At 40.4% G+C, this 12,926-nt stretch overlaps 1 protein-coding gene across 3 annotated transcripts in view; it reads left to right on the forward strand.

The window, feature by feature from the left end:
- TMX3 (thioredoxin related transmembrane protein 3) overlaps positions 1-12,926 on the forward strand; it is a 72,437-nt gene that overhangs the window by 32,998 nt on the left and 26,513 nt on the right. For all 3 annotated transcript variants that reach the window (XM_056521477.1, XM_056521480.1, XM_056521478.1), the window contains 4 exons: positions 2,799-2,876; positions 6,080-6,146; positions 9,518-9,616; positions 11,781-11,838. In XM_056521477.1, the coding sequence (XP_056377452.1) occupies positions 2,799-2,876; positions 6,080-6,146; positions 9,518-9,616; positions 11,781-11,838 (302 nt within the window). The remainder of the gene's footprint in view (positions 1-2,798; positions 2,877-6,079; positions 6,147-9,517; positions 9,617-11,780; positions 11,839-12,926) is intronic.

Here is a 12,926-nt window from a genome sequence, read left to right on the forward strand (position 1 = left end):
TATGGAGGCTCCCAATGGGACTGGCTAGAGAGTAGAAGTTAAGGGATTTACTCAGAGGGTGGTGGATAGAGTATGCTTCCAAAAACTCTGATCATGCTCAGAACCCCTCTTTATATTGGGAGGTGGCCAAGGCAGTACTTAGGGGCCGAATTATGGCTTATGTCTCCTCTTCCAAATGCATTGCATTGTTTGTCTGAAAAAAGGGGATCAATTGAGGAAGGCCTATTCCCTGTTTCTATCTAATCCTTCTGAGATCTCAAGGGCTGGATGGAAACAGGCAAGGATTGATTATGAGGCCTGCCTGGAGAGGATGGCGAATGTACATAAATCACACTTTGATGCCTTACTATTTCCTTATGATAATAAATCTGGTTAGGTTCGCAAAGGGGCCCTTTCCCCCTACCTATATAGCTATAATGAAAGATCTCTCCGGAGTGGATCATTCTCATCCTCATAAGATTGTTGACATCCTGCGTGACTACTTTTCCTCTCTACTCTCCCTCAACCCCATATGTTCCCTCCTCTATTGATTGGTTATCTGCAGTAGATCTACCTATTTTATCAGATGATGACTTTTGTGGCCTTAATGCAGACATTACAACTGAGGAACTGAGTGGGGCTATCAAGAACCTCTCCTCAGGGAAAGCGACGGGGGCCTAATGGCTTCTCCGGCAACTTTTACAAGCTATTATTACCCTACATTGTCCCTACTTTACTGGTATTGTATAATTCCTTTCTTTCAGGAACATGTGGAGGGAGTCCCAATTTAACATATTACACCATTCTCTGTATGGTTTTACAGGCCTGACCGTATAGAGGTCTGCCCGAATTGCAATCTACCCCGAACTGACTTGTTACATGTTCTAGTTTTGGGTCTCCCTCTTCACTTTTCTGAATGATAAACTGAGGGTCTCTCTACTAGCGGATCCATTGTTAATCCTGTTTCACATCCCGGTGAGTGGTCTCCCCCTATCTTTCCTACTTTAGGTTTTCTTACTTGTAGCTAAGTGTTGTTTACTGGCACATTGATTGGTTGGTCTCTGACCTACCGAAGAAAGAAGAGGTGCTCCAACAGGTGAAACATTATTTACTTGTAAATCAACTGGAACTAGGGAGATCTGCAGAAAAATTGGCTAAATCCTTTTTTTTTCAAATGGAAGTCCTTTATCTCTATATTCTTGAGGACAAGGAAATCAGAAGGGTCATGACTCCGTTTGTTGATTCTACATGGTACCTTAGAAATAGTATTGCAGGATCCTAGGGAAGGCTTTGTATAACTTGACTTACCTACCCTGTGAATATCTTTTAACTTGGGTTTTGACCCCTATTTGTGTTTGTGAGGTGACCTAACTCTTCTCTAGTTTTTGCCCTATGAAGACTATGTGGGGCTGGAAAGCGAGCAGTGGTGGTTGGGGTGGGGGGGGGGGGGGGGGGGGTTTATGCCTGAAAATGTTTTTGAGACAAGTAGCTGTATTTCTGCCTTGTCTGTATTATCAAGTTTACTGACTGGGGTGATGTCCCCGATTACTATTGTTGCGTATATGAAAAAAATTTTAATAAAAATTATACTGAAAAAGAAAAAAAAAAGTGCAATGTATACACTGAGTGTGAACATACCCTTGAACCTGTGCACAGATTCCTTGGGATGAGCACATCCCTAGCTTGCTGTTTAGTTAGTGGAGCTGGGATTACTAATATCTCTGCTCCACATACAGAGATTCTGTAACATTGGTGGCATAGCGGTGACACAGAAACTACTGTGTAAGTGACTGTTGATGTGTTGATGGATGTGATTTGTCAAATACACAGCTGTCTGGCATGTTTGGACTAAATATGTGCTGAGCAACAGCACAACCTGACCATGTCTTGAACCCCTATAGCATAATGGGGGGGAAAAAAAGAAAATGTATTTTCTCTGATTTATGCTTTAAATGTTATGCTACAGAGCAGTGATCCCATACGTGTGACCCTCCAGCTGTTGCAAAAAATACAACTCCCAGCATGCCTGGCCTTACTGTTTCACTCCCCATTTTAGAGTGACATGTTACTTGCCACTTTTTGTGGCTTCCTTTTTACATTTTAATATGGACGATTAAGTTTTATGGATCTTTTTTTTTTCACTTCGGGAGCTGGATTCTTTCTTCCTTGATTTTTCCTCATTTTCTACAGGGAGTGGCGGCTCCCTGCATCCGCGCTCCGGGACTTATATTTCTGAGGCGTGCTACTAATGAAGAGTGGGTGAGCTGATGTGTCTTTGTACTTTTTTGCTTACAACTTAGGGATCACTGCTATAGAGGTTCAAGTCATGATGGTTATGCTGTGTTAAAATATATATATATATATATATATATATATATATATATATATATATATACAGTATATGCACCTTGTTCTCATTATTTGTTAGCGCAAAATGCTGGTGAATATGTTGTATGTGTATTTGTCTGTCTATCTGCACATCCAATCTATTTACCAGCCTTTTCCCTTTACAAGTACCATGAGAACAAGTTATCTGCAATTTACTTATAATGTCTGCTCAGTGGTCAGCTAAGGAGGCTGCTGGATGAGCAGAAGAGTGAGAGGCCAGCTCGTTTTATAGTCCCTGCCCTGTACTCTCATGCTTTACAGTCTGTACACAGCATTCCTGGCAATAGTGAGGAACTGCTTCTGGCAGCTTGTGGGGTACCTTTCTCAAGTTATTAAATTCAGTGGAATGTTCTTTTGTCAAATGTTGTCATATGAGAAATTTGGATATTTTTTTCTTGTTTACCATCATTTGAAAATATTTCCTTCCACAGGAAAAATTCATTGAAGTTGCGTCTGAACTTATTGTGTATACATACTTCTTTTCTGCTTCAGAAGACGTCTTACCCAAGGTAACAATCTACTTGAGTGGTTTATAAGAAGTATTAACTAGTAAATTATAGATGAAACTATAGCAATAGCAAAGTTTAAACAGAACGGGTGCATTCAAGCTCAGCGGATCCGCTTTGGGTTTGAAGTAAAATGTGAATTCTACTAGGCAGATCTAATTTTTTTTGATTGGCATGTCAGTAAAGTGGCTGCCTTGTAAAATCCTTAAAGGGGTTATACCATGAAGATATATGTAGTGTGTGAATTTAAACATGCCCTTGAACACCACCATCTTAGGACATTCAGTAAGATCGTCAGCCATACTCAGTTCAGCTCTGTATTGCTTGTTAGTCTCTGCTGTGCTGTGTAAACAAGCAAGGAGAATAGTAGAGAAGTGTGTTCTGTTGCCTGGCAACATCAAGGTCACGGTGGGGAGAAGAATCCTTACCGGGGAAAAAAGTGTACATTTTTTTTATTCCTTTACATATATGTATGTGGTACAAATCTAGTTTTACTAATTTTGCTATGTTGAAAAACCCCTTTAACCTGTAGACAACACTTTTTAAGGAATAGATGTACGCCCTGAAGTGTTTAGGACCAGAAGGCCAGGGCATACATGCATGCCCTGGCCTTCTGGTCCTAAACACTTCATGGCTTGTATTCCTTGGAGTGTTTAATGTCTATGGAGCAAGTGTAGGAGCTGTTCTCACTTCATAGAATGCAAGTGACAGCGCTTTTAGCAGCTGAGCGCTCACAGTCAATGACGGACATCGGCAGTCCTGCCAACATTCATCCTTAAGTGCCTTGATAAATAGCGATTGGCCCCTGTCTGATCGAGGGTTCAAACAGTTTACATGCCCACCGGTCTTGCACTTGCTCTGTGCTGTCCTGGGGCTTTCTGCTAATCGTGTCTGCCTCAGACACTTTTAGTAGATTGGCGATCACACTGAGCAATCCTATGCAATATCATAGCATTATTCAATGTTAGCAATCTAATTATTGCTTATAAAAGTCAACTAAATTAATAGAATGTTTTTAATAAAATGGCTTTTTTTTTATAATATATGAAAAAAGCTCCCCCCCTAATAAAATTTTAGTTGCCCTCCTTTTCCTATTTTCAAAATAAATTAAGAGAACATACACATATTTGGTATTGCTGTGTGCGGAAATATCCAACCTTAAAAATATAATGCTTATGATCCCATGTGGTGAATGGCGTAGACGTAAATAAAAAACTACTAACCTCTTGGGGACGTAGGGCGTACCTGGACGCCCTGTGTCTATGATATAACGCAGGGTCTCCATACGGGGTCGGTTCTGGCGACTAGACGAGTCCCAGCTACCGTTAGTCGCTGGGACCAACCCCGTATGGTGACCCTGCGTTATATCGCGGACACAGGGCGTCTAGGTACGCCCTGCGTCCCCAAGAGGTTAGTAGTTTTTTTTATTTACGTTTACACCATTCACCACATGGGATCATAAGTCTAAAATGTAAAAAAAAATACATCCCTGCAGCTCAGTTGGGCTGATCGGGACTACAGCATTGTACCAATCAGCTGAGGACATACAAGGTGGGTCCCTACCTTCCTCCTCGGCGTTCGATGGGTGATTGATTGCCCCAAGCCTGAGATCCAGGATTGAGCAATTGACCGCTGATAACACTGATCAATGCAATGCTATGGCATAGCATTGATCAGTGCTGGCAATCAGTGTAATGCATTTTATAGTTCCCTATGGGGGCTAGAACATTGAATCACCCCCCTTTTCCCTTTTAAAAAAATAAACTGTGTAAATAAATATAAATATATGTGGTATCAACGCGTGCGTAAATGTCCGAACTATAAAAATATATAGTTAATTAAACAGCATGATCAATGGCGTACATGTAAAAAAAATTCCAAAGTCCAAAATAGCATATTTATGGTCACTTTTTATACCATAAAAAATGAATAAGAAGCGATCAAAACAAAAATGGTACCAATAACTTCAGATCACGGAGCAAAAAATCAGCTCTCGTACATCCCCGCATGCAGAAAAATAAAAAAGTTATAGGGGTCAGAAGATGTCATTTTTAAACGTATTAATTTTTGTGTATGTAGTTATGAATTTTTTCCAGAAGTTTTCCAAATCAAACCTATATAAGTAGGGTATCATTTAAATCGTATGGACCTACAGAATAAAGAGAAGGTGTAATTTTTACTGAAAAATGTACTGCGTAGAAACGCAAGCCCCCAAAATTACAGAATGGTGGGTTTTTTTCTTCAATTTTGTCACAAATTGATTTTATTTTTATTTTTTTTGTTTTCGCCATAGATTTTTGGGTAAAATGACTGATGTCATTACAAAGTAGATTTGGTGAAGCAAAAAATAGCCCTCATATGAGTCTGTAGGTGCAAAATTGAAAGGGTTATGATTTTTAAAAGGTGAGGAGGAAAAAACGAAAGTGCAAAAACTGAAAAATCCTGAGTCCCCAAGGGGTTAAACAAAATTGCTGATTTTGGTCACATAATATATATAAAAATTTATAAAAAGTGATCAAAAAGTTTCCTCTGAGAAAAAATTGTACTGTATAAAACAGATCATGGCACAATAAAATTAGCCTTCATACAGCAACAGTTCAGAATAGAGCAATTCTTATCTAAACCCCTAAATGTTTCCAATGACACCTTTCATTTTACCATAAAATGTGTAGCAAAAAACAAGCCTCATATGACTCAGTGGTTGGAAAAATAAGAGTTATGTCTATCTCAGGTTTAAAATTGCCTTCTGCTTCTTTCTCCCCTTAAGCACCCCCAGCAAAAATGTTATCGTGTCACCCAGCTCCATGGTGCACATGGTACTATACTTACTAGTCGTTTATTGGCTCTTTTCTAGACCTGCCCTGGACCACATGACCGTCATGCTGGCTAAAACTTGCTGTGGGTTATGTTTGCGTTTTTCTGTTCTGTTCAATCACCGATTTGGTTCTCATTGAAGGGATTTAGAGACTGTTGAACACAAAGTTTTCTATAGATTACAGCGAGTCTGTTCACTGATCTATGGAAGGATATGTCTAGCATGTACCCATGTCAGACATGTTGATGTCTTCAGTATTTTTACTTTAAATATTTTTTTAAATATTCAGACTTAAGTATTCTCATGAAGTAAGGATGTGGTATAATACTTAGGGATTTGCAAGCCATAAAAAGTGTATTCCTGGATTAAGTCACTTGTCATTTTCTTTTAGTATGTCACCCTGAATGAGGTCCCTGCTGTCTTGGTGTTCAAAGACTCAACGTATTTTGTTTATGATGGTGAGATCTTTGTTTGCTTTACGTTTTATATCAGTTTCTGTTGAACACTTAGATATCCCATATATCTTTGAGGACACTACAGTATGTAAAATGGGGAGGTTTTTGTACACTCCTTAATATTGAAATTTCAACAGCAAAAAAGTTAAGTTGACGAAGTTGCAGGTGTCACAAAGATCTACAAATTTATCATTTGTTAAAGCACCAATCTGTGGAATATGAGGGCGCCTTCATTGTTACAGAAGCCAGATCCAAATTTTTTTTCAACCACCTGAAACCTCAGATATCAGATCAAGTCAGTACAGTAAGATTGTGTGATGTCTCCTGTTTGTCGACTTGCCAGTTATCACCATTTGTTGCAGACTGAGAGGGACAGATTCCTTAAATGGAGAGACCTTGCTTTATCACTGCGAGTAGACCAAGGTGCCAGCCCTGTTCAACGCTGTGTGTCCCAGTGGTTGAGAGACGCTTGTTGAACTATGACAGCAGGTGGTGCACAGAGGCAAATATCTACATGGACAGATGGTCATATTAGAAAAATGGTGCATAGTGATCATTTCTGTATTGTGAGTGAATTTGGACATCACATACCAAGTCTAGTGCATGAAACAATGTACAAAAATCATCAATAGGTGCTTGCACAACTTTGGATCTTGAGCCAGACACAGCTGCTTAAACCACTGCTTAAAGGCTATCACCGTGCAAAGCAAGATGGTAATGGAGGCTGGAATGAACGTCTTTTCTCAATCAGTAAGTTCTGCTTTTTGTCTCGGATGCAATGATAGCTGAATAATAATCTGGAGACCACATGGCAGTGCCATGAGGAGGCCTTTACGGGGGAACATAACATCAATCCTACACCTGGGATTATGGTATGTGGTGACATAATAAACAGTAGCTGGACACCTCTTGTATTTATTCCAGGTAAACTTGCAGCTCAGTGTTATATTGATTTGGTCAAGGAACCAGTGGTATGACCATTTCTCCAAAGTGTCCCAGGAGAAGTTTTTTACCCAAAAACATCAGACTTATGTTGCTTGTGCTACTATGAGCAGCCTGTGTGACCTGAATGCTACCATGGCTTGCAGCATCTCCAAAGTTGTCTCCCATTGTGCACAACTGGGATATCATGTTTTGGTTATTACAAAGTAAGCTGGCAACAGCTAATCTTTCTCATTTGCGTGCTTAAGTAAATTTACATTTAAGGTGGCAAAACATTACTCATTTATAGCATACCAAGATACCTAAGGGCATGTATTTCTACGGGTGGCCTTTATACTAAATAAATAAATAAAGATGTTTTTGAGTATTTTAGTTCTTTTTTTATGACTTAAAGGGGTACTCTGGGGAACTAAACCCATAGCCCATCCTTTTCCTCTCACCAACCTATTTATTTGTCTAAATAAATGATTCGCTATATAGAGCAGTTTCCCTTACTCAGCTAATTCATCTAGTCTTTGTGCAAAGCCCTCACTAAATGTAGCCCCCACCCTCCTGGAAGACAAACACAAAGTGGTTTCTGTCTTGTCTAGGGCTCTGGTTTCACAGCCACACCTCCCCTCCCCCTCTCCTCCCTATGTGAGGATCTTGCCAGCAGAGAAACTACAGGGGACACACAACGGGTATTGTGGTGGCTTTGGTGCATTTTAATTTTTCCTAAATTCCCTGGAGCACCCCTTTAAAGGGGTACTCGGGTGAAAAAACTTTTTTTTTTAATCAACTGGTGCCAGAACGTTAAACAGTTGTGTAAACTACTTCTATTAAAAATTCTTAATCCTTCCAGGATTTATCAGCTGCTGTATGCTCCAGAGGAAGTTGAGTTGTTCTTTTCTGTCTCACCACAGCGCTCTCTGCTGACACCTCTGTCTGCCTTAGGAACTGTCAAGATCCGGTTTGCTATGGGGATTTGCTCCTGCTCCGGACAGTTCCTGAGACTGACAGAGGTGTCAACAGAGAGTTCAGAGCACAGGTCGGACAGAAATAAATTTAAAAAGAAAAGAACTTCCTGTGGAGCATACCACAGCTCATATGTCCTGGAAGGATTAAGATTTTTTAATAGAAGTAGTTTACAAATCTGTTTAACATTCTGTTGATTAAAAAATAAAAATAAAAATACTCCTTTTAACCCTAAATAATTGCTGGAACATCCTTATATGTAAATATGAGAGTTTTTGCTATAGCGTATAGAATAAGCTGATCATACACAGCGAGAAAGTTTGCAAAGTCAGTTTTGTTATTTCATACTATAAGGAACGTGAAAGCTATTTTAATGCCATTGGTCTGCTCCAGTCAACGTACTGCACTTCTTGGCAGGCCAATTTGTCGGGTTACCTTTTCTCTTCTCAGTCTGGGCCATGCTCTATCCATTACCATGCTGCTTCTGTTGCTGCTGTTTATGGCTCAGCCAGAAGGCTGTATGCTCACCCCCGTTTTGCAATTTGGAGGGCACATATAGGTCCTTTCTCCACCATTCCTCTTCTATCTGCAGGTATATCTGTCAGCTCTGCCATTCCCAACTTGCATTATCAAAAAAGTTCAGGCATGCTAATTTCTGCAAAGATGTTCCTGTGTATACAGTTCCATTACTGTGTGTGACCCTGGCTTGTTTCCTGATTCACCTGTGCCAGTTCTTCTATATTCATGTTTGACCTCTACTTGGTTCTGAAAACCTGTGCTGCCCACCTTGACCTGTTGGTTGAACTTTGACCATGAGCAAACTCTACCAGCCCAGACCTTGGCTTGTTCCCTAATGCCACTACTGCCTGACTCTTCGGTGCTTCACATCAGCTACCTCCTATACCCGGGTCACTCCTAGAGGTCTGGATGTGGAAGTGCAGATTCATATTAATTGCTTAAAGGGTAAAAACTAGGGGATCACTTAGATTACATCTTTAGGAGTGTCCCAAAGTCAAACTTGTTAGGTGGCACACTGGTTGACTGCTATCTTAGAATCTGTTCATGAACTACAGTCACTTTGTTCTGAGGGTAATAAGAGATTATGGAGAAATCTACATTCCACTGATCCATTTTAGATCTTTTTCTAAATTGCAAATTTGTGCAGTTGTCCTCCTTTCTGGGTTATTAATATGCTATTTGGTCTTGACAATCCTATTAATTTTTATGTACACTATATCACAGAATCCGAATTTTTTTAACAATAGAAATGTTAACACTTAAACTATACATAGTTCATATAGTTTATAGTTGTATAGCATTTCATGTCACATTGATATACTGTACATATATTTGTAGAAAAACATCCAAGTATTCCTAAAGAGAATAAAAAATGACAAATGTTCCTTTGAATTAAACACAGTTCTTAGTTTTTTTCATTAACCTAGCAATTTATTTTTTATTTTTTCATTTCTATGTAGAATATGAAGATGGTGATTTATCAAGCTGGGTTAATAAGGAGAGATTCGAAGGTTACCTTCATGTCGATGGATTTACATTGTACGAGCTGGGTGACACAGGTAATAAACCCAGCCTTTTTAAAAAAGCAAGCTACTCATAACTTAAATGTGTGTGTGTTTAGCATTTGTTAAAGCGTACCCGTCAGATCCAACAAATTATTTTTTCAATATATGACTCGGTACCAAATCCTGACCATGTACATCTAATTTGTATGTGTCTAGCACCTTTATTAATTTTTTTATTTCACTTTAATTTAGCACACTAGTCTGAATTCCTCTCAAAGGGAGGGGGCGTGGCCTCACTGTGCAGGTCTCCGCCCTTTCCCTCAGTATGCTGTCTGCTCACATCTCCCCTAGCATTAGCAAAACTTTCCTCACTGACAGTAGATGGACACAAGCTGACAGAGGGAGGATTTTTCCTCCAGCTGTGAGCCCTGCGCTCACAGCTGTCAATCAAGGAAGTGTGTCCATGACATAGGTGATGATGTATGGACACAGCAGGACTAGTATGTGTCCAAACTGAAAACTTTGATAAACAAATGACATTTGCATTTTAACTTTTTTATTAATAAGTCTTTCAAACAACCTTCAAAGTACTTTCAAGAATAGTGACAATGCTGGATGGCCAGATACTTTTAGAGAGGTTACAATCAGTAAAAGGTGATACATAGTCATATGCATGATAATCTCTAAAATAGAGGCTGTTGTGTATATCTGTGTAAGCTGATGGGGCAGGCATGCGTTTTCTGCCATATTGATTCCTTAATCTTCTATAATATGGTTTCCTAGTGTAGAGAGCAGTGTATGAGATAGGGGATAAGTTTTCCTGTGCCACAGTACACCTTTAAGCTATGTAATTTTCTGGTTGTCAGGCTGGTGATCACATGACCCAACTGCAGTGATGATTTGTTAAGCTGCAGTGGAACAAGGATGAAAGAGATGGCACTTCAGGAATACTGATGAGGATTGTGCATTACATGGGCAAATAGGCTGCTCCCTATAAGATAAGCCACATGTGAATTTTGTGAATTCAGGATGCTGCTGCTTTAAGTAGCTCACATGTATAAGCACAACTCTATTCCTATCCTATTTGTCATTCTGCAGCCCATGGGGAGGGGGATCCTCTCTTCTTTGAGTTGACACTGATGCCTACGATTGAGTAATTCACCCCCTTCGACACGTGCAGTGTTTGCCTTGGGTTTTTTGCCTGTCTATTTACACAGCTTATGTGATTTACCATCTCCTCCTGCAGATAGCCCTGTGTGGTGTGATCCTCTTTCCTCTCACTTTGTGTACACCCTGCTGCTCTCTCTAACACAGAGATAAGGGGGGCGTAGAGCAAAGAGAGCTAATACAGCCAGGAGCACTATGCCCTTGGATCCAGTATATTCAGACCCCTATTGATTGTTAGATAAACCAGTGATAAGCACTTCACTCCCTGGCTTTGTACTTTTTTCCATCTCACTGCAGGAGACAGACTATGAAACCTGTCTCCTGCAGTGAGGCAGATATCCCAACAAGCCAGAGGGAGATGCACTAAGTCGAGAAGAACTCTAATCGGTGGGGGTCTAAACACCTTGACCCCAACCACTTTAGGGACACTAAAGCATATAGGGACACTTTAATTTAGAAGGCAAATGAAGGATTAAAACCAAAAATCAGTGCATAGATGTCAATAACATTTAACATTAAGTACTTTTTTCCCCCTAAAACATTTGTAAAGCATCTCTTTAAAAGAAGGTAACTCCTGTAAACTTTTTGGGCACATCTGCAAGGCTGATGGGATCCCCACTTTAAAGGAAAGCAATTTTAGGATCCATATTCATGCTAAAAGTAAACCATGAACATTGTTTATTTATTTTCTTAAAATGTACCATAATGGGGGTTTCCAGGTTATTTTAGAAAGTTTTCCACAATCCTAAACACATTGGGAAATGACCCAGAAAACCCCTTTTAGGGTGTGTTCACACAAAGCATATATACATTGCAGATTTTATGCAAGGAAACCTCAATCATTGAGCTTTAACAATCACTTTATTCTTCTTTCAATCATTGGACACAGCATAAAATATGCAAGAAATCCTCAACATCAAGTCCACAGCATCGGGTGCAGATTTTCCACAGAGAAACTCTCAGATTACAAGTTACAGATTTCCTTGTGTGAAATCTGCAACACATATGTTGTGTGGTAACTTGCCTTTTAATAGGTGTTCTCTTTCCTCAGGAAAGCTTGTGGCTGTCGCAGTTATTGATGATAAGAACAGTTCAGTTGAACATGCACGGTAAGAACATTCAGTTACTATTAGCTTCTAATAAGCATCATTCTCTGTTTGATACTCCTTTTCCCCTGTAAGGCTGCATCCACACCTCGTTTTCAGCCTACAGTTGCCGGATCCAGCTTGGGGGAGGGGAAAACCGTGTTCTCCTGTACCCCAGCCGGAACGGCGCTGAAATCCATTTACTCTAATGAACCAACTGGAGTCAACGGTGACTCCGGTCGGCTCATTTTTGACCCCTATCCGGTTTTGTGACTAGACCTAAAACCGTAGTGTACTATGGTTTTAGGTCCGGTCAGGAAACCACATACGGGACAAAAATGAGCAGACCGTAGTCACCATTTGACTCCGGATTGAAAATGGATTTCAGCACTGATCCGGCTAAGGTACGGGAGCACCCAGTTTTCCCTCCCCAGCTGGATCCGGCAACCGTAGGCTGAAAACAAGGTGTGAATGCAGCCTAAAGAAGATAAAAATAATTTTGGTTTTCAAATATTTTCAGTCTATTTGGAGTGGGCTAGCTACTGCTTTCTGGTTTATTGTTTTCACTTTTCATTGTGATTTGCATAGTTTAATATACCCTGCTAGTTATCTCCAGAACACATCAAAATCCCAATATTATGATGTGCTACTGGCTGCTATGTGGCTTAAATGGTCATGTGAGTTCCAGAGTGTATTGAGGGGTTCATGAACCAAACAAAACCCTATCCAGTTTACTGTAGAAGACCACTCAGAGGGAGACATTTAGCAATGTTGGTGTGAGGTAGGGATCGACCGATATTGTTTTTTTAGGGCCGATACCGATAATCGGTGGAGGTTAGGGCCGATAGCCGATAACATAAGTTATCGGCTATTTATCCCCCCCCGCGACACCGCTGCAGATCATTGATTTAAAGCGGTCGCTTTAAATCAATGTACTGCAGTGGCTTTTGCGGTGCCATAGGCCGCCGCCACCACCCGCTTCTCTCCCCCTATCACCGCCACCGACCCACCGCACCGCACCCCCGACCCGCACCGGCCCCATTGCCTCCCCCATCCCCGGTTTTATAATTACCTGTTCCCTGGGTCCACTCCACATCTGGCTCCGGTGGCGT

Source organism: Hyla sarda, chromosome 5 (genome assembly GCF_029499605.1).
Source record: "Hyla sarda isolate aHylSar1 chromosome 5, aHylSar1.hap1, whole genome shotgun sequence".
NCBI lineage: Eukaryota > Metazoa > Chordata > Amphibia > Anura > Hylidae > Hyla > Hyla sarda.